This window comes from Perna viridis, chromosome 13 (genome assembly GCF_037379345.1).
Source record: "Perna viridis isolate PV_CMFRI_1.1 ecotype Kerala chromosome 13, ASM3737934v1, whole genome shotgun sequence".
Taxonomy (NCBI): Eukaryota; Metazoa; Mollusca; class Bivalvia; order Mytilida; family Mytilidae; genus Perna; species Perna viridis.
In genome coordinates this window covers 11,758,195-11,780,787 of record NC_142457.1, presented here as the reverse complement: position 1 = coordinate 11,780,787, position 22,593 = coordinate 11,758,195, and the positions used below count along the sequence as shown (strand labels likewise).

The 22,593-nt window shown below is 31.2% G+C and overlaps 1 protein-coding gene across 2 annotated transcripts; it reads left to right on the top strand.

Annotated features, from left to right (window-relative positions):
• Positions 1–932: 932 nt before the first annotated feature.
• On the top strand, positions 933–21,487 carry LOC148599585 (mannose-1-phosphate guanylyltransferase regulatory subunit alpha-B-like). 2 transcript variants are annotated; one of them, XM_088559120.1, is made up of 12 exons: positions 933–1,068; positions 2,866–2,963; positions 3,662–3,765; positions 5,047–5,239; positions 6,776–6,835; positions 8,395–8,525; positions 11,202–11,225; positions 14,886–15,014; positions 16,531–16,675; positions 17,215–17,307; positions 18,785–18,956; positions 19,751–21,487. In XM_088559120.1, the coding sequence occupies exons 1-12, from the start codon at positions 1,029–1,031 to the stop codon at positions 19,849–19,851; spliced, it is 1,290 nt and encodes a 429-aa protein (XP_088415246.1). In that variant the 5' UTR covers positions 933–1,028; the 3' UTR covers positions 19,852–21,487. The 2 variants fall into 2 exon arrangements, with proteins under 2 accessions (XP_088415246.1, XP_088415247.1); XM_088559121.1 differs by lacking the exon at positions 11,202–11,225.
• The last annotated feature ends 1,106 nt before the right edge of the window (positions 21,488–22,593 follow it).

The window sequence follows — 22,593 nt, the reverse complement described above, 5'->3', positions numbered from 1 at the left end:
TCCTTTTCCCGAAGTTCATAATTTTATGTTTACATTTCTTGGGGTGAAATTTTAGAAGCAATTTGTCGCATCAACTCTCACGGTAGTTGAGTCTTCCTTGAGTTTTTCATGGTCCTTTTCATCAGTCAAATTGATGTTAGCCTCACAGGTCTATAGTTGCTTATTCTTTCCGTTCATAATAGCACTAATGCTGACTATTTTCATATATTTTGGAACAGTCTCTTTTGTTACAATTTGGTTGAATGTGATAATTTATTCTTTCTGTTTTATCAGATCTTTGGTAGATTTGTCTTTTTTCCCGTCGATCTACCTTTTGTAGGAATATACCTGTTTCCAATGATTTAAATATATTCACAAAACCCAGATCATCATTTTTAAAAGCAGTGTATTCTACTTCATTAAATATAGAGGGAGAGCTGTCACAGTCTGAGACGTTTGGATAATATTGATCTGTTGTGAACCCAGATCATCATTTTTAAAAGCAGTGTATTCTACTTCATTAAATATAGAGGGAGAGCTGTCACAGTCTGAGACGTTTGCATAATATTGATCTGTTGTGACTTGTATCGTTAATTTGATCCTCTATCCTACATAATATCACAGCGGTATGAGTTCGAGTCCCGCGTAGGGAACGACCAAAATTTGTTACCCAAATTTGACAGTTCTATCATCGTTGGGATTTTTTAGACCCTTCTATGCTTTCCAAACCAACTAGAATGCCCGCTTCAGGGAGTGTAATATAAATTAGTCCCTGGTCTAGCGCGTAGGTCATTCACTTTTCCGACTTTGCAAAGTTCTTGCATTTTCGGAGAGGACTGGTAGTGTCTATATATATATAATTAATTTCAAATGGAAGAAATATAATGATGTTTTATAATACAATAGACTTAATTTAAATAATATTCAAGAAATTTCGGAAGTTTAATCCTGCCATATCCGGTAAATATTGAATTTTAGAAGGGCGCTATAAACTTCCGGTAATTTTGACACGAAGACAACAACTTTTTACAGGAAAAATCCTCGTTACTATGCTGAAGGCTATAATATTGATCGGCGGACCTATTAAAGGTAGATGTTACATTTCATTAAGAATAATAGTTACCTTCGAATGAAACTGTTGAGGACAGGAAACTAAACACGATTTTACGGGGCTGACTGTCTCAGGTCTCTCTTTTTTGTGATTATTTCCGCGACAATCGCCTCTTTTTAACTAGGATTCTGATATTTCCGAATGGGATTAGATCTATGAGGTGGAAGTGTTGTTCGTTGTAATATTCTCTGTGTGTAGCAACTGCTGTCATCAGACATTATTTATCTTCATTCCAGTCTATTTTTTATTTTGCATGGTCGCCTCCCGTTGTTAGTAAGGCATAAATGTCAGATTAACAAATACAAGAGAAATCTGCCCTTAGATATCTCCGACCAGGACCACTAGGACTGTAAAAAAAAATATAACTCGTACCATTAAAAAAAGACAACTCTGATCATCTAAAAAACACATACATGTCATGGTTCTCCATGACCTCATTTTGAAAAAAGCTTTAATTTCTTTATTGTCTTTCATTAATTAATAAAAAATGCAATGCTTAAAACAAGTAATATCAAATTGAGTTTCAAGTCCGATAATTAATCACTTGTTAGTTTTATTATACCTACATTGTAATTACATGTGTTTAATAAGTTCCGAAATGTACTGTGAAAGTATATATTTTAGTGGGTATCAATTTTCATAGATTTGGGGAAAAGCACATTAGTTGGTGGATTCATGTATTGACGGTTTTGGTGATCCTGTCATACAATTTAAAGTTAATAATCCTTCTCGTTGGGAATTAAATTTCATGATTTACTTTACCTATGAAATCCATTAAATAGTACCCCCATGAACAATAGTACATGTATGTTCACAGTATTTATTTACTTTATTAAATGGGTTTGAAATACTTTTATTTCTAAGGATGATCAGGGTTTCTTGTCAAGTAACAACTTTTATTCTCATTCATTATCATCATAGCTGAGTTGTCCTTTTAGATGAGCTGAGTTGCCCAATTTGACGGTCTGAATTGTTTTGGACTGATTTGTTTGTGGGTCAATACATGTACATGTAAGTTCCCTATTCTGGTGAACCCGAGGTGACCACTGGTGATTGGTGACAAATTTAAGATGTGTCACACAGTATGTCTAAAAATGAAGTGAAGGAACCCTAATGTCTGTTGTTTCTTTAATATCCTGTTCTGGAAGATATATTAACAGGATCCATTGAGAAAGTTTGGATTACTTTGTATTGATGGATAAAACATTGGTCTATATATATTTGTTCATGAAAAAAGAAGACATTGCTTCACTAGTATTATTTTTTTTAACTTTAAAGACTCTGAATGAACTTCAACTTGTTAGAATACAGGAATGAATCAGCAAGGAACGCCTGAAAACCTGTTAAAAGAATAAACCTCCAAACAAGAGAAAAAATACATGTAGTATCATATATATACATTTATGTTTATTATATAAACGTAGCACATGACATGTACATTGTTTGCTACTTGAGACGTTAAGGTTTCCCGCACACACAATAATCGCTCACCAAACACATGATAAATGAACGCTTCTATTGTGCATAATGGACTGCTTCCATTGTGTATTTAAACAAACGATAACCAAACACTCTTAGCATGCGCTTTAACACATGATACAAGAATACTCATAGCAAAAAATAGTAACAAAAAATATAAAATTCACCGTTGATTAAAGGAAAAATTGAATGTACAAAAAGTAACGAATAAACAAATACAAAAACGATGTGTAAACGCTCGAAATATGAAAGTTTCAAGGAGTATTCATGTAAGGTTTCAATTTTATATCTTGTAGGTACTAGATTCAGGCCTTTATCATTAGAGCTTCCTAAGCCTCTTTTCCCTGTAGCAGGCTATCCAGTTATTTATCATCACATAGAGGCATGCAGTAAGGTATGGACACCTTATATTTTATGTACTTCCCAAATTGCACAAAAAAACGTCATATAATCAATGGACATTTTCACAGAAACTTTCTTAATTTGGAAAAATTCAGAGAACTAAATTTTAACATACAATGAATTTATACATTTGTACATTTTATTTACTGTACCTTCCATATAAATTTATCAATGTACATCAATTTATATATTGTTCACAGTGAACCTCAACAATGTACAAATGTGACATACATGTATATGATGTCACAAAAAGTTATACACAGTCAGTGAATGTATATTACATGTAAACATGTACATATAGCATATGAATTTGGACTCCTCAAATAAAATTGTTTGGGTTGTAATATACATGTATGTATAAAATGATTTCTCCCATTCTTTTAAGGTGCTGATTAAAAATGCATAAGGCTTTAATCACTTGATGGTGATTAAATTTATGTGAGGTTTCGTGCTGCTTTACTTTTTCCAAGTTTTCTATAAATTTCATTGGAGAAACTGATTCTCTTTCTGCCAGTTCTGGATTAAATTTATTTCTCCACTCACTGTAACATGATGGTGAAATCCACATTTTAATAAGTTCGCTAAATCATGCCTGTCAAAAATATTAATTTCACCATCTGCATTGGAGAAATGATTTAAAGCACTCATTGCTGAAGGATTGTGTATACATAATTAGCATATTATCTCCAGGTACCAGATATAAAGGAAGTGATCCTAATAGGGTTTTTCCAGCCTAACGATGCCCTGACTAGATTTATCAACTCAGCACAGATGGAGTTTAGGATTCAGATCAGGTTACTTTTCATATCTAGAGATTCATATATGTACATGTATCTATTTTACATTCAAGGTTCTAAGAATCCAATGTATTTTTTATAGTTTTGTATTTCCACAGGAAAGCTCCGATTTTTGAGAATAACAGTACATGTATTTATTATGGAGTAATCCTTGGTGTTGTTTTGATTTACAGATATGATTATACATAATATTTTTTTCTTAGTGTGTTTATAAAATTGTGTTTTAAAATGCAAATTAGGCTTTTGTTTCCAAATAAATGTGCCTAAAAAAAAAGCACAAGAAACTTCAAATACATGTATCCTAGATATCAAGAACATGTATCCTTACTCTAGATATCAAATACTTTCACTAGTTAAAGCATGCTTTAATACTGAAAATACAAGTCTGCATATATGATAGTAAGAATAATTTTCTGTGGACACAGGATGATCAACTGTTAGAGATAGATTGGGCAAATTGAAAATATTTTGCTGCTTTAAAAATTACATTTACTTCTAAACGACCATGATGCTCTGAAAACATGATTTACACAAAATACTTTCAATAAGGGTAAAATTAGAAATTATATTGATGTAATGTTACAAGTTGATATGTGTTTTGCACAACAAAAACAAATCAGAGGCTCAAATCTATGTGGAAATTTTTTAAGTCTCTTTTAGTCTACATTCCATTAACCTAAAATTTCAGAAAAAAACATTGAACTTAGGACACTGGATGTTGATAATGAAAACTGTCTAAGTTGGGCTTCTTTTGGCAGGTACTATGAAAGGACTTTAATTTGTAGATACCAATTTTCGTGGATAAGGGAAGAAATACCTGTTCGTGGATTCTTGAATTCCTGGTTTTGAGTACTTTGGCATACATCATCAATGGAAATCTCCTTTTTGGTTGGGAACCAATTTTTTGTGGTTTGGGCCTACCCACGAAAAACACAAAAATTGGTACCCCACGAACAATCTAGTTTCACAGTAATTGGTTTACACAGATTCTTAATATAAAATATAATAGTAGGAACAAAAAATCTTCTGAATATGTTTGGTATAGGCAGGTTCCCAGTTTAGGTCCAAGGGCATCTTCTATCTAATTATAATAACGGTGAAAACTGTCTAAAACGAACCACTTTTAGACCTTTAAAAATTGGTTCAAATTAGACAGCTGATTTATCAAGAGGCAGACTACATTTGAATTGGTATGAAGGGACTTTGAATGTGTCTTGTTAAGACAGGTTTCAGGATTATTCAGGGTTTCACTGTAATAAAGATTAATTCTGTCTTCAGGTACCTTCAAGAATACACTGCTCTTGGGACTGCTGGAGGCCTATACCATTTCAGGGATCAGATTTTGGCAGGACAGCCAGAGCACTTTTTTGTAATGAATTCTGATGTTTGTGGAGATTTTCCACTTAAAGAGATGTTAATGGCACATACAAACAAAGGGAAAGAAATCTACTGTACTATTTTAGGAATAGAGGTGAAGTTTCCTTTAAAGACAAATTTGGGCAAACAAGAGTGTTAACTGAGAATATTTTTTAACAAATAAGCCACCAATATTTTGCATTTAAATAATAGGAGTCATGACAGCATTTTTAGTCTTGAAAAGGAGTGAACATTTTGAAGTAGACATGTAGAATAAAATGTTGGTCAACATATATCGTGACGAAAACATCTATTCATGTCAGGATAATGGCTGTTTGGAAAAGTAAAAGGCTAAATGGACTTATGGAAACAATGAAGAATTTATCAGTATTAGCCAACTTAACTTTTAACTTTTGTTTCATAGTAAAGACAAATATTAGGTTTTTTTAAATAATGGCTGAGGATGAGAGAAGGGAGGTAATCCAATTTTTTACAATTTAAAAAAAAATATAGAGTAGCAGCTTACAGACATAATTTTGTTCAGCTTTAATTCAGAATTTTGCTATTTCAAAACCTGATTTTTTTTTACTGTATTTTTACTTCTGATTTTGCAGATGTCGCTTTTTTTTTACTTTGTGAAATCATACCTGAGCTTTATAGGAGAATTATACTATAAAGATAAACCCTGTATTCTTTTAAAACAATGAAAAGGATAGTCTACAAATGTTGTCATTTCTTCTGTGCATAGAAATAACCTTGTTTACAGACAAAAACACAATGGTTCAAATTAGCGCTGGTTGGTCCTGGACCCTCAATTTATGATTCAGGTCCTGGACTAACAATACTTTACTTTTACTTTCATTGAGAACATTCCATTTTGGTGCTAAAATCTTCAGGACCTTTCACTATTAAAAGTAGATTTGAATCCCAGAAAAAAAAAGATGTGCAAAATAAGGTAAACTTCAGTTGGCCCAAAATTGATAAGTTAGGTAAATCTGTAACTCCTCCACAGATTTAAACTTGAGTAAATGAATAACAAAGATGAGGGAATTGTGAAAAAGAGGAGACTAGTTGTTGAAAAAAATTTAATTAGAACCTGAGCCTAAGAAAATCCTTATTGATTTCTCAACTTAATGCAAACAAGCTTTCTTTTATTGTCAAACAAGAATAACCCCTAATAGTTGTAATTGAGATTGTCTAAAGATCATTTATTGAATATTGGAATTTCGCTCAATGAATATCTAACATTGAAATCATATAGCAAAAACTTTGATTGCTATACTGTAAATCAACTCTCTTTGTTTTCATGAGCAATTAAATATTGCTAATTTCAGAAGTAAAAAAACGTGAAAAATAGTCGCCACAAAAAATCCTTTTATTATGGCAACATATAAAAGTAAGTATGATACGTACTGGTAGCTGCAATATTGAATTTTAAGTGTACTCCAGCTAAGAATCATACAAATGCTGGAGTACTACTTAATATTCTTTAACAGAAAAATTAATATCATAATCCCTGAAAATAAATCAGTTTATAGTAAATTGTAATGATACATGTGGTTTTTAATAAGGCTATGGGTAGGTATTTAATAAGTTGTATGAACTAAAGTTTTAAAGGAACTTTAAATTTAATTGATATTTTTCATTTCAGGCTACAAGACAACAGTCAATAAATTATGGTTGTATAGTGGAAAATAAAGAAACTCATGAGGTAATATTTGTGTTGTAAGGCAAATTTGGATTAACAAAAAAAAACAGGTTCTTAAAAGATTTAAATAAGGCCATAACAAAAACAATTCTAATATTCTCATCCTACTTTTTGGAAACGTTTTGGCATAGGACGAACTTTATTTTTCACTTGTGCCAAAAACCTAGTGCAGTTGTCATCATCTATTTGTGCTTAACACTTTGACAAATGTGATGCTGAAAGAATATTGTATGTTAGTCTGCTTTACTTTCTTTTGATCCTTGTCTCCAGGATTTCATCCTAGTTTTAAATCATACATTTTATTTAATATTCATATCAGACAGAAGAAAAGCTTGTGAAAGTATGTTTAAACAAGGATGTACACAAATAATCAATATCTTTGTTTTCATGGTTAATCAAATTCAAATTCCTACAGAAATGAGTCATCATTCATTGGAGACCAATGGATGACCTTGGACTGACATTTTCTTCATGATAGGGTTGTTGTCTCTTTGCCATATTCACCATACTTATTATATTTATATTTATTGAAGAACATTACCCAGCTTTAAGAAGTCTATAAATTTCAAACAATTTAAAGTACAAAGTCCCTAAATGGAAAATAATTTGCAGTACATTATCGTACATTTCTTACTTTTATTTCATTGTGTAATCATTTTCAATCTTCAAAGGATTATAGCAGGAAGGATTTGCGAGAGGTAAAATTGAGGAGCTACAATGTAAATTCTTTTGGGATTGCTTATGAAGTTATATCACTGGACTTACAGTGGCATGCACTTTTTTCTATTTAAACTTCAATTCTGATTTTATTTCTGAGTTTCTGAAGAAATTGTAAGTAAAAAAAAAGTCCTCTGAATTAAAAAAAAATCACTGATTGCCTTGAGCTACTAGCCCAGGGTCCAACACTGGTGTCCGCTGGTAAAAATCAATGAAATTTTGGTTGCAAAATGAGGGGAAAATATTTAAATTGACCTTTTATGCTGTTACAATGTATCTAAAACATTTTTTGCATACACCAATAAATTGATTATAAAGTTTAGTGTGACAGAATGGATTTCACACTGTATTAGTATTACTAAGATATTTGTCTGCAAAAGTTATAAAATACAGTTATGGGTACATCTATTTAAAGTATAAAATACAGTTATGGGTACATGTATTTAAAGTGATTGTGGGAGAAGGAGCTGGTAATTAATTTGATATTTATGTGATTTTTGTTTGTATTATTGGAGGTTAATATTGTGTATATTCATTTAAAGTTTTTTTTTGCACCTAATAGAAGAAAGGACAGGGGCATATAAAGCATATGTTTAAATGATTACCAGAAACCAGAAGAACCCACTGAAATGTACATTAAAAGAGTTGACAAATTTTGTATGTTCTTCTGGTACACTGATTTTTAGGCAAAATTTTGCCCTTATTGGACCTTCTCCTTTATAAGTTATATTTAAAGAAAACTCAAAATGATTTTTTTAACAAAGTTGTTTATTTTTTGTGTTTTTAATTATAAAATCTTACCTGTCCCTACCTGTGATTTATCTGTATTAACCTGTCTTTCTTAGGTGTTACATTATGTAGAGAAACCAGAAACATACATCAGTACGACAATAAATGGAGGAGTTTACTTGTTTTCACCTGAGATATTTCAGCCACTAGAACAGATCTTTAAACAGAATTTAGAAAGCAAATACAGGTAAAAATGGAAAATATGAAGTTATTTCTTCTATAATGTTATTTTAGGCTTTGCCTATGAGAGATATATTCAATACATGTGCATTGCTGTAAATTCATCAAATTTACCTGTATTTGTATGAGCTTCAGGAACAGGTCAGATCCTGATAGTTTTCTGAGCCATTTTGACTGTTTCACAGCAATTGCATCTTTTCCTACGATAGGAAGTAATATTGTGTATATTATAGGTAGATTCAAGTAGAGAACTATGTCCCACCTTATGCTCTAAAAGTTTGGTGGGTGAGATTGGAAGTACTGTAAATCACTTGAGTGGGTGGGCCCTCCTTTGTCCAGTCAGTGTCCCCCCACTACCTTTTTTGGATTTTTTTAATCTGCCACTGCACTGATATGTATTATGTGGTAACAGATTCTCATTAAATGATGCTTCTGATCTAGGAAACTTTCTTTTCTGTAATATATATTACATAGTTGCAATTAAATATACAATATAGGTACATTGTCAAAAATTATTGAAGATATGTGATGAGGTGACGGAACGGGTAGGAAATGCGAGGCTCCACTGAGCTATTTCCCCTGTTCCAAGCCGAATACACATATCTTCAATAATTTTCGACAATGTACCTATATTGTATATTTAATTTTAATTGTATGTTTGTACATTTTTAAAATAAAATTTTGAAATGCATATCCCCTGAGAAGCCCCAGTTGTTAAACCGGAAGAAAAAAATTAATACGCATGGCACATGACTCAGTACACATTGAAATTTAATCCGCGCCATAAAATCTGTGAAAGCTGTTTGAAGAAAATAAGCAATGTATCAAAATTTATTTAATTCCAAGAGACAAATAAGTAAAATGAACAATAAATACAAACATTTTAAATGTTGTAAAGTCGATTTTAAGAACAGTAAAGTTTTGAATTTCACGAGGAAGGTGGAAGCTGACTTGTTTCTGTTTGGTATATGGCAGTAGATTTCAGAGGTGAAATTTGTGCAATAGTTTCTTTGGGATTTGAAATATTTGTTTGAGATTTTTGAAGAAGAGGAGGCAGTTGTATGGGCAGATCTATAATGTATGTGTTCCTCTGATTCACTATCTTGGGGTATAGGCAATAATAAATCCAAGAGCATAACAGTTTCCTGGTCATTTGTCTCTTCAAGAGTTTTATCATATTGTAATGCTTCAATTTCTTAAAGTGGGGACCAGTTTATGTTAAATTGTGACAGACACTCTGGCTCCGAGTACGACATGACTGAAATGACAGGGGAAGTCGTCTGCAAACTGATAATGAATCAAATCTGAACGAGATTTGGGATTTGCCATATATATGACGGTGAAAAAAATACAAAAAAAATTATTATTTGGTTTACATAAAATCTTTTATTTCATTCAGCTAAAAAAAGTGAAAACGAAACAAAACAGCGAAAAAAAGATTAACCAGATACGCAATTTGTTTATATCATATCTATGGTGGCGGCCATGATTAATTTATGCATACCAGAAAAAAGTAGTTCTGCCGATCACGTGAGTTGGAGGAGCCAGAAAGTCGATAACCTGCTAATGTACGGATACAGCAAAAAAATAACCGTATACCTTTGTTCGTTTAACAAAAAACCTCATTGCAGGATAAATAGTTTAAACTCTTACTTAAATAATTACATGCATTTAATAGATATGAAAAAAGAAACTTATTCCAGGGAATAATAAGAGGATAATTAATTGGAAAGAGTGAAAAACCAAAATATTATCACGAGTGCAGAAGAATGCCTAGATTTAATTAGTGGGCGGAACTCGTTCCATGCACGAGTTAAATCCTCAAGCTTTCTCGGCATGAGTGATAATATTTTAGTTATTTACGATAACCAATTGATTATCCTATTTATTATATAGATTGTCTTTATAATTTATCGATATTTTCAAGATGAACTTTGAATTTTGTAATTAGCGGATTGATATCAAAGTTTTTACAATTTGGCAGGAGAAAGCGCGAGAGTGAAATTACTGAATTTATTTCCAAGTGTGAATTATCGAAATTTATTACACATTCAATAAAACACTGCTATCTATATAATAATTGCTGTTATTTAACTACTTAAGTGGTGGAATATCATTATAATTGAAATGGGATTTAATTTTTACCAGGTGTATTGAAAATATTTTGTATTTGTCTCTTAAAACCCTGTATATACCACAATAAAACCAGGCATTAATTCTCTGAATTTTCGGTTCTCTACTTCTCACTATTAACTTATTATGATATTTTTATTTTACAGCTTCTATGCCCTAGTGACCTTTCAAATCAGGATTTTTTTTCCTTTTACTGCAGTTTTGCATATGTCTATCAGTGTTCTAGGATTAGTTCTTTTATTGTTTTATTTAAAAATTTGGATGATTGTCAAAGTCATTTTTCTTACACAAAAACCTAGCTCTTTGTAAGTGAAGAAATTTGTTCAGATTTACATGTATCTTAGCTGGAAAGTTCTTATTTGTTCTCTTCTTTTTCAGATGCAACAATGATTTTATACTTCTATATTTCTGAACTTACGTATTTGAAAATGGGAACCGAAAAATGTGTCCATTCTTAATATATACATGTAAAACATGTACATAAAAGTTCATTCAAAACCATCTTCTCTTGTCTTCAATGTTTTATTGTTTTTAACTTTTTAATGTTTAGTTCAAATGAGGACCATTGCTTTGGGTAATTTTTGGCATGATTTATTTTACTTTTTGGTTTTTGTTTGTACCTCTATCTTCACTGTTAGATCCCAGTGCATGTTGTAAATGATCTTGAGGTATTAAAGAGAGACTGTTGCAATTGCTTTTAGGTCTGGTATTGTACTAACTCTGTTCTATAAGCCAGTTCTAATTATGTCACAAGTAGCCATGTCTATGTTGCTTATTGTTCTAGAATGTTACATCTGTCATCTGTTTTCACCTTAGTGTCCCATGTATAGGTGACAAAGAAAATATTACTACCTTATAGGTCAAGAAAACATATTAAAAATACTACTTTTTATACCCCGCAACACAAAGTTGCAAGGTATTATCTGAAACCACTGAAAAATTGTCTGTCTGTTATTCCATCCCTCAACGGTTTCTTGATGATAATTTGAGTTGTTTAAATTTTGCATAGTTGTTTTGTACCATAAAATACAGGTGAAGTTCAATTTTCAGGAAAATCAAAATTTTATTTTCTAGTTGAACATTTTGCCCACCCCATTACATAGCAGGGTACCACTTACGTGTTGATGAAGATCTGTAAAATTGTTAAATGTCCGAATAAGCTGTAGAAATTCTTTATTAAAGATAGCTATTCATTGGTGGTGATTTATTTTGAAAAAAATGGTCTAAATATAAGCAATTACTGGTTAATAAAAATTGTAGATTGCAGATTCAAGGAAATTTTCCTTCTTAAAAAGGTTTATTATATTTACCAGTTTACTGTTAACATACTAATTTTAGCAGTTACTAATTTTTTACTTATTCTGTCGACTGAGCATATTCGCGGATTCAAAAAATGGAAAGCCGTGTATAGTGTTAAAAATCAATTTCGCGGGTACTATTTTTTGCGCTTTTATGTTAACCGCGAAATATGTGAAAATTAAAACACCGCATAATTATTTTTACAGTAACTGTTTTGCCTATTGTTTAATCTGTTACTATTGAGTTCTACATTGGGTAATAGACAATTGTTTGGGGGTGTGGAAGCCCCTTAATTCAACATACAGTGAAACCTGTCTAAACCAAACCTCTTTCACATTGATGGTTTTGTTCAGTTGTGGTTAGTGATCAGGTAACACTTAGGATAGTAGAAGATGTCTGGTTCAGACAGATTTTCATTATTTTAGGGTTCATTGTAGACAGGTTTCCAGTACTTTTAGGATTCATTATAGACAGGTTTCCAGTATTTTAGAGTTCATTGTAGATAGGTTTCCTGTACTGTTAGGGTTCATTGTAGGCAGATTTCCAGTATTTTTAGGCTTCATTGTAGGCAGGTTTTCTGTGTATTTATGAATTAGGTTTAGACAGGTTCTATTGTACTAATATGCAACTAGTACTGGCACCCTAACCAGTGCCCAGGCTAATTTTGAACTTCCAGTAGAATAGAAAATAGCCAACACATTTGTGATGTCACTGGCTAAAACTATTGTTAAAAGTAGAGACCCGTCCACACACCTGTTGTTGTCCTTTGTATAGTGTGTATTGTAGTAGATATAAAATGAACATGAATGGTGTAATGTTGTTCCTTTTTCGTGGATAATGATGTTACTGCTTGTCATATTTTACTGAATACCCTAGCTCATTCCTTAAATAGCTCTAGTTGGAGAGAAACATACAACCTACACATTTTAAAAGACATTGGCTAAAACTATACTGATAAAATCACCCCCTTTTTTCGTTATTATCCTTTGTTCAATTTATATTGTGGTAGATGAAATATGATTATGAATGGTATTCATTTAAGTAAAAAGATCTGATGTACCTTGTTGGGTAGGTTTAAATCTTTTGCCCTTTTGTGATATGTAAAATTGTTTCTAAGAGTCGCTATAATAGATTCATTGTCAAATAGTGGATCTTCTTGGACTTATTTACTTACCAAAACATTGCTACATTTTCAAAAATATGTTCAAGTTTATCATGTATTGAAAATTTAAATTTTGAGGATGCACATTGTACAATTTTATATGTCTGGTAAATTTAGGATGTTGGGTTATCTCTGATCCCAAAGTCAACTTTATTGAGTTGAATCTTATACTGTAGTTCATATTCTGAAATTATTTACTCGTGTGATATGAGAACTCTATTTGGAACCATGAGAAAAATCTTACCATGTTCTCAAAGTATATCGCATGCAAAAGAATTAAGTAATTTCTATTCTTTATTGACTATTTTTCAGAATTAAGAAGTAAGTATACTATGTGCTGCAATGTGCTAGTACCATAATACACTAGTTTATATAAATACGTCAGGTTGTAGGTACCTATCACATAATTAAAAAAAATTGATAAGAAATTTCTCTCTAGAAATATTAGTTTGATAGCATTTTGTCAGGTTTTTAATGTATGTCTGCTTGTTTTATTTAAATGCATGGAAGTGCATGTGGTAATGTCTTATAAGAATTATCTCCCCTTTATTAGTAAGGAGATGTAAACAAATGAAGAAAAGTTTGTTTTTATTTTTGTTGAATGATAACAGTTGATGGCCAAATGTCAGTTTTCTACAATTAATTGTTATATTAGTTAAACATTCATTATTGACAATAAAAATCAGCATTATACCAGAAACACAACATAACAAAATCTCATTACTTACAAGGAATAGAACTCAGTTGCTTTTTTACAAGGAGACATTTGTGCTGCTTTGTGTATACCTAGCCTGATGCTTTTTTGTACATAATGTATACAGCGTCATAAAGAAGCAACTCAGGCATGATAGTTTATATTGGATGTATGTTTGCAGTTGCATTTTGCTAGGTAGAGTTTCATCCATTTTTCATGTTTTATGCATACATGTATATTTGGTCATCTAGTGAAGAGAGGTACATGTATACTGTATTCCATTCAATAAGGAAGGGTCATTTTCTTTTTCAATGTTAAGGCACTTGTTTCATAAAATTAAGATTATATTAACTGTATGTAATGCATGTGTGCAATGGATAACTAAAATTGTTAAATGATTAGGGAGGAGCAAAAACATTAGCAATATTGCAGCATATTGTGTTCACATTTTCTACCAGTTCCCTTATGTAGTTAGAAACACAGAATTAATTGAATGTCTGGAAGGTCTATAATTTGCATGCATTTCACTAGTTATTGATGATCCTTGTCCAATGTCCCTGAATGTCACAGCTAACATGTACATTTCTAATCTTTACCAGTACCCAGTTTTACAACATTACCAGAAACATTTATAAGTATTTACGTCTGCCTAAATAGTAATATTGACCCGCAAATGATAGCATTTGACAGATTTAGGAAAATTTTTATATATCATGTTTGTACACAAGCCAATATTCTTTCATGTAAGGCTAACAAGTTCATTAGTTCATCAAACCAGCTTTAATGCTTAGTATTAAATTATGACTGTGTCTGTTACATTCTGTAGTTTTTTGTGTTATTTTTATGTATATAGTATAAGATTTATTATATTTTTTTTTCTTGCTCTTTGAAACACTTCCAATTTTCAAAAATAGTTTCTTTTTTTATTTTCAAAACTTTCCAATTTTGTTTTTGTAAGGCAGATATCTTTTTAAAAAAATGCTTTAATCCATTCCTCTAATGAATCAAGTTCCACTCTTTTAACAGCAAATGATATATCTTTTTTAATCTATGATTCTACTTTCACTTTCTACTTTCAGTTTTGATCCAAGTATTCCATCAAGTGAGATTATCCGGTTAGAACAGGATATCTTTGTTCCTTTAGCCAGTACAGGGAAATTATTTGTGTATGATACCAAAAAGTTCTGGAGTCAAATTAAATCAACAGGGTAACTGAGATAAAAAGAATGTTAAGCTTAATACTATAGAATTTTCAGTTACAAGCTCTTTTGTAGAACTGAAATGTATTAGCTAATTGTACTCTCCAACATAGATATAATACGACTAAAATGTATGGTCTTATATAGAAAGTCACAGTAACAGTTAACCAAAGAATATCATAAGCTGATCCAGATGGGGGCAGAGGTCTCCTGCTTTTGAATTTGAAAATTTATGAAAATAACACTTTTGTTTTGTAGGCATAAGAAGTGTTTGACATAAATTTTTTATGTGCCCCCTATAAGTTATTCTCTGGATCTGCTGCTGGGTGTTGGTTAAATTCTAAAAAGTACAAAGTTCATCGTACAACATTTAAGCCAATGTCTTCAAGCCCCCTTTCAACCTTTTTGAGAGTTTCTTATCATCCACTTCTTTGAGGCAATAAAACAAATTTAAAAAATGCCTTTCTCTGTAAGGGGACAACCATTTGATTCTGACAGGGCTGTTTGTTGGCTCGAAATATTATTTTTTTAAATTTTGCAGGTCAGAAAATTGTATTTTTAACCACTTCAGGGCAAGATTATTTACTTCCAAATACTGTCAGCCTCACCTTAACCCCTGCTCAAAAGAATTGCCTTACAACTAAAAAAAAACTTATATGGCCTTTTGTAGAAATTTAGTTTACTTATTTTTCATGGAAACATTACAAACTTTAAGCTAAGCCAGTGATTCCTGTCAAAATGAGATCTACATAATCTTTTTTTTTTATATCACAAATGGTTATTGATTTTAGAATTGTTTTTAAACTAATGGTTCAAATTCAAAAATGTCTTGTATTGAACAATGTTAAATCAGTTTTCAATAGACTAGGTATTATAAGAACGTAAAAAAAAATATAAAATAAGTACATAAACTGAACAGACCTGTATATTCTAAGAGTAATTAAGGGAACCAAGATTCTACCTGGAATTAAAAGAATGTAATGCAGGGACAAAGACAACAGGAAAAATAGACACATACAACAGAATATATAAAATACTGTGAAAGTACTTTAATTCATGGATACTAATTTTGGTGGATCAGGGTAGAAACACAAGTTTGGGAATTCTTTAATTCATGGTTTTGAAGTTTTCAGTATAAACATCAATGGAATTTTACTATACGTTGGGAACCGAAATTTGTGGTTTGACCTACCCTCAAAAAACACAAATAATGGTACCCCACGTACAATAATACTTTCACAGTAACCAAAATAATATGTACAAATCAACAAAAGCATATGAGCAACTCAGCCACCCCTAAAAACTAGGAGCATGGACAAAGTGCACCAGTAGGATAAGCGTCCTCTGCTTTTCGAGAAACACCAGTGGAGTTGCTCATAAAAAGTTATGTCTGGGGTAGATGAAAGAGGGAAGGAAAACTTTGACACATTGAACAAACTGATTCTCTAAGTGCAGATTATTACACCGTAATGTTCCATGAGTTTATGATGTCATCCATAAAACTTCTATAGTGATTATTTTGTAGGGCAGCTATATATGCAAACAGACATTATTTAGCAATATACAATAATACTCACACAGACAGACTGGCAAAAAATGGTGAGGGAAAGCCCAAAATAATTGGAGATGTAACCATTCATCCCACGGCTCAAGTACATCCTACTGCTGTAGTAAGTAGTTTGTATATCGTAAAAATTCTCACATAAATGGTCAAATGCTTGTACAAACTGTATATTTTATAAAAAAAGTTTTTTTCATGCAACAGACATTTATGGTTTACATATGACATTAGTTGGTACATAATGAAATATGTCACAGATCAAGTGTTAAATTGTTGTCAAATAAGTTAAATATATACATATAAACTGCAATTTGCACTTTGATACTTGGTTATGCATAAAATACAAAAATGTTAGAATTAAAACAAACTTTTCATTAGAAATATGCAATATCTCTATTATACACATGTATGAATATATATTTTAATTTGATAATAAACTTAACGTAATACACATTTTAATGTTTAAACATAAAGGTTTGGCTTGGTAGCCTACAGCTTAAATTTTGGTGGCCAACATGTATAGTTCTTTATAAAAAAAAATAGGAGGCTCACAATGAATTTTAAGGACCATTGGCAAGTGGGTACCTGCTAATTTCAAACCCTGCATGATTTGAGGCACATGTAATGTTAACTGTGTTCTATTTTTAGCTTGGACCGAATGTATCAATAGGAAAATATGTCAACATCGGTGAAGGTGTCAGGGTGAGGGAATCCATTGTATTGGAAGGTGCGAGTTTACAGGTATGTATCTGTTGATACTGATGTAATGTGGCTGTACTGATAACACACTTTAATTTGCAGATACTAATTTTCGTGTATAAGGCAAGAAACAAAAGTTCGTGAACTTTTGAATTCAAGGTTTTTAGGATTTCAGGGTACACATCAATAGAATTTACCTTTTTATTGGGAACCAAATTTCGTGGTTTGGCCAACCCATGAAAATCACCAAAATTTGTATCCCATTGACTATAGTACTGTCTAATGCTGGACATAGTCTATAATGAGCAACCGTGTAATTTTTAGGGGGGATGGCTGGAATCAAATTTGAAAAAAAAAGGCAGGACAATGAGGTATGGTAAAAAAAAACAGAATGAACAATTTGGTACATCCAGGACAGGCTAGAGTAAAAAAAGATAATGAGCCATGTCAGAAATTATACTGAACAAAATCCAGGACATAAAATTTGACACTACCCCTTTAGAAATCAAATTATTGTTCCCGAAATATCAAAGTCATATAACATGTATAAATTCTCTAGAGTTCTTAATACACAGATTTTAGTATTTTTATTGACCTAACTGGTCAGCAAATCAAATTTCAGTATTTGTGGTTTTGAAAGTATTATTTTAAAGGATAATTCTGAGGATTCTGAAGAGGTCATCTAAACAAAAATTATCATTGAATAAATTCTACAAGCAATAACTAAATGGAACAATAACGGAAATCAGATTGGTGTTTGCCTGATACATTATTTTAAACTTAGCAATGTTCTGATGCAAATTCAGAAAAAGAATTATACTACATAAATCATGTAAATGTTAATTATTTTTAACGACTTTTACTACATGATGAAAATAAAGATTTTTTAACTCTGAAATCTCAAGAGCCTATGTCTTACAAACTGACATTCATTCTAGAAATTAAAAAATGTATAACTACTTAGGAAACTCCATCATTAGATTACTGTGTTAAGTACAATTCTGTGTAAGAATCATGCAATGGGTAGCACATCATATTCTCAATTTGGTCTTTTTTCCTCAAATGTATCAATAGATCTAGAAAACAACTGAAAAGTTGTTTGAATTTAACCTGAAGCATCTGTGATGTAGATATTTTTTTATTGCTCATATAAGGAAAAAGTGCAGTAAAATTTTACCCCCATTTCTCCATGTGTATTTCAACTAAATTTGACCTATCAATATCTTAAAAAGGCAAATTTTACAAACACTTTGATGGTTACTTCTGGAGGTTATCAGGTATAAATACTTGATTAATGCAATAAAATCTTTGCATTTTTTTTTCTTTCATGTGCCACACTTTATACACAATTTGCCTGATTCTTAGACGGAAAAGTACTTAAAACTTTCAGCTTATTGGTTCAGTAGTTAAAAAGATAAAAGAGCTTAATACAGAAAGTATGTTTATTTAATGTAAACAAGCCTTTTATTTTCTATTTTATTTTATATGATATCTGAAAGTTTTCATGCTTGTTCTGTAGGACCATTGTTGTGTGTTGTACAGTATTATTGGATGGAATGCAACAGTTGGTAGTTGGACACGTGTAGAGGGTACACCAAATGACCCAAATCCCAATAAACCATTTGCTAAAATAGAAGTAACACCAATATTTACCAGTGAAGGAAAACTTAGTCCGTCGATAACAGTAATAGGTTTGTAATATAAGGCATGTGTGATCTGTAAAATGATTTAATCATATGCCAAATGAGCCCAGTTATAAGCTTAAGTACTTTTGACATGAAAAATGTAGTTGTAGTATTTATGTCCAGATGTGTTTTCTTAGTTGTTTTTTTAATGATTAAAACAACTTGTTTCCACTGCTTTCAGTTGGTCTGTACTTTTGTCCCACCACATGGTGTATATACAATAAAGTTGCCTTTTGTGAGGTTATAGTAATTCTTTACCGACACTCTCTGCTGTTTTCTGGTTTTTCTTGTTATTAATGTAAATTAGGCAAATGTGTTACTGTAGCTGTTCATCATATGTCACTGTCAAACATCAATGATTTTCCAGGACATCTTAAAACCCACAAAATGATAGGGGATATAAAAAAACTTTCAGTCTTTCAATTTTATAAATTTTGTTTCAGCAACAAAGCAAACGCTAGAAAAGCAAGAAGTAAATACATAACAAAAATGTATAAAATTGAAAGACAGAAAGTTTTTTTTATATCCCCTATCAGTTTGTCCGATACTGTAGCTGTTCTTCATATGTCACTGTCAAACATCAGTATAAAAAAACTTTCAATTTTATACATTTTTGTTATGTATTTACTTCTTGCTTTTCTAGCTTTTGCTTTGTTGCTGACTGTCAAAATCATGTTTTAATCAATGTGAAGATTAAATCAAGAGTATTTTTGTACATGTATATATAAGGTTCAATGTTATGTTTTCTCATCTTTTGTTTGTTCTTATTAGATTCTGATAAATATTTCTTTATTTTTTAGGTTCTAGTGTTCAAGTTCCATCTGAGGTAGTCATCCTGAACTCTATAGTACTGCCTGATAAGGCTCTTAGTGGAAGTTATAAAAACCAAATTATTCTATGAGTAGGGGAGATTATTTATTAAAGGGAGACAATCACTGGAATGAGGTGAATTGGATTAAATTACTGATATGGAAATGAAGTTTTGTATTGAAAAATGGCTCGAACAGAGATGTCTCTAAGACAGTGTGGTTTCTAATGAAATCCTATCTATATATCCATTTGTAGGATGGTTCTTCAAGTTCTGAAGATCTTGTATCTTGACAGTAATTATGGCCATTATTACATTGTATGTGGATGAGGAAGCATGGTCTAATACTGGTAGTACATATACAAAAGATTTCTAAGTGACTTTTTTTAGAGTATATACACAGACTGATATGTTCATTCAAGAATTTAATAAGTCAAAATTCCGTGTTAGATATATTTAAATGAGAATGTTATGAAATAGATTCCTTGTTGGAAGGGATTTCTATATTAGCAATATAAAACTTATTTCAGCCGAAATTTCCTGATTATTTTTTCTTATCTGTGTTGGGGATTGTGTAATATGTAATAGTTAGGGAAAATAACATAGGGCAGACTCGGAGAGGAGCTCCAGAACGAAAGGGTGGTTCTAGGTTATAACATTGTATTTGATCAATTTTGCCCAAAATTTGCTTGAAATTGAAAACAAAATGTTCTCAACAGAATGGTTAGGAGTCCTTCCATTTGAACTTATTGGATTCATCCCTGATTCATATTATTGCTTTAATGTATCATTACTGCTTGTTATAAAATTGATGCCAAATTTCAATCCTTCCATTCTACATGCAAATGTTTTGCCTTATTATTAAAAAAAATCATTATGAGTGCAAGATGGTGTCAGAATGAGGAAATCTTGATGAAATCTAGTAAGTACCCTATGAAAAAGGCAATTCTGTTTTACTGAAAATGTCTCTGGCTATATGCCATGCTTTTGAAAACAAATTTATGAGAATATTAGAAAAAAATGTGTTAAATAGGTCATTTGAAAAGTTGTGATTTTGTTTATAATTATCTCCTCTAGCTGTCATTTTATCTTTTACTGTTGTCCCATGTGATTGCTTCTTACATTGGCTGTCACTCAATAAACATACATGTACATGTAGGTATATATAAGGTGTGTCAAGAAGAAAGTCTATCTAAATTTTTGCCAATATCTCACTTAGCAACTAAAGTTGTCCAAATCCTTAGCTTACCTGGTAGTGTTAGCTTGTATATTGATACAGAAATATGCCATTACTTACATATTTTACTTTGGAATGTATTGATGATGGCCAAATAAATGTGAATGAATGAAAAACAAAAATCACTAGGATTTCTTGAAAATATTTTAGTGAACAAACATTTATAAAATGGAAGTTAACTTTTTTGCCATGAGCAGGGTCACCTATATCTACTTGGATCCTTAAATAATATTTGATAAGAAAAATTCTACAAACTTGTTTTAAACTTGTAGAAGGTCTGAGGAAGGACAAGTTATCAGAGTATATGCCTATACATACCTTAATCAGTTTTTAAGATATCTATTTTGAAATACCTGCCCTTCCTGCATTATTTTGTTTGAAGGATTTTTTCCCACATTTTCTGAATCAGACATTTTTTGTTTCCATTAATATTTATTGTATTTTGTTTGTTTTGAGGGATTTTTATATTTTAATAAAGATTAAGAACCATAACTGTTATTTAATTTTAGTTAATATTTATACTTCCTTAACACATGCAGAACTGACTTAATGGATTCCCTTTAATTTACTTACCAAAATGTATTCCGTTAATGAAGGTACACTTCTGTCAACCAAAATTTTAATTTCTCTACTCTTCAGAGTGGAGTCACTCATGTCCTCCACTGTAACTCCACCAAAATAAAAACCAGGATAAAATTGCTCCATTTCAATAGTTTTTATTATTTATGTCTGTCAACTATTTAGATGTTTTACTGCTAGAACCTTTAAATATATACCTTGGTATAAAGGCAGGAGAAGTTAATTACAATTTTTGAAATGGTGACACAACTGTGGAGAGTGGAGACACTGTGACTCCACTTAAAATATGTCTACTGTGCAGAGTGGTGAAATTAAAATTTGTGTTGACAGTAGTGTATCTCAAAATAATGTCAAGATATGCATGGGAATAGTTGCTCATTATAAATAAGTTGCCTACAATTTACAGTTGAGTTGAACAATTGAATTATCCCCCTTTGATTATATTTGTGGAATTTTGACAATGTATTTAAATAAGGCCTGCATGGGATGTTAATGCTTTCTTTAAATGAAAATATATACAATGTGTGTATACTGAACACATTTTGTACTGGTGGTTGATTTTTTTTAATTTTCTTCTTTTTTTTAACAGTAGTACTGTTACTTTACTTTTCTTTGTAGGTTTAAGTCTCTGTTATGTTCGTTTATTTTTAGCCATTTTTTTATGAAAAATAGGATGGGGGTATTTTTTTTTCATTTTTAAATCTCTAAAAAATAAGTGTTGAATAAGTATTTATTATGTTGTTCCTAGAAGGAAACAAATTTTGACAGAGAGGGTTTTTTTTTGTCTTTTAATAAATATGTTTTATATTGCAATAAAAAGTGATAGTTATAAGGGATCATGGAGTGTATTTTGTTCCTCAAAGGCCCAAGTCTAATGAAATATTGTTCTTATTTCATATACATGTATTTCTTATTTCTTTTTTTTTGTTATTCTATATGAGACTGTTTTATTGTGTGATTGTGCTTTTGTTTTGTTGAATGATTTCTGGCCTGGGTTTCATCAAATCTCAAATAGAGGA

What these genes read in the sequence shown, in the direction of transcription:
- LOC148599585 (XM_088559120.1), top strand. Translation starts at nt 1,029, where the DNA reads ATGCTGAAGGCTATAATATTGATCGGCGGACCTATTAAAG. An exon ending in AATGAGGACCATTGCTTTGG is followed by an intron (nt 11,226 to 14,885) that starts GTAATTTTTGGC and finishes TTCTACTTTCAG; the next exon opens with TTTTGATCCAAGTATTCCAT. An exon ending in AGTCAAATTAAATCAACAGG is followed by an intron (nt 15,015 to 16,530) that starts GTAACTGAGATA and finishes ATTATTTTGTAG; the next exon opens with GGCAGCTATATATGCAAACA.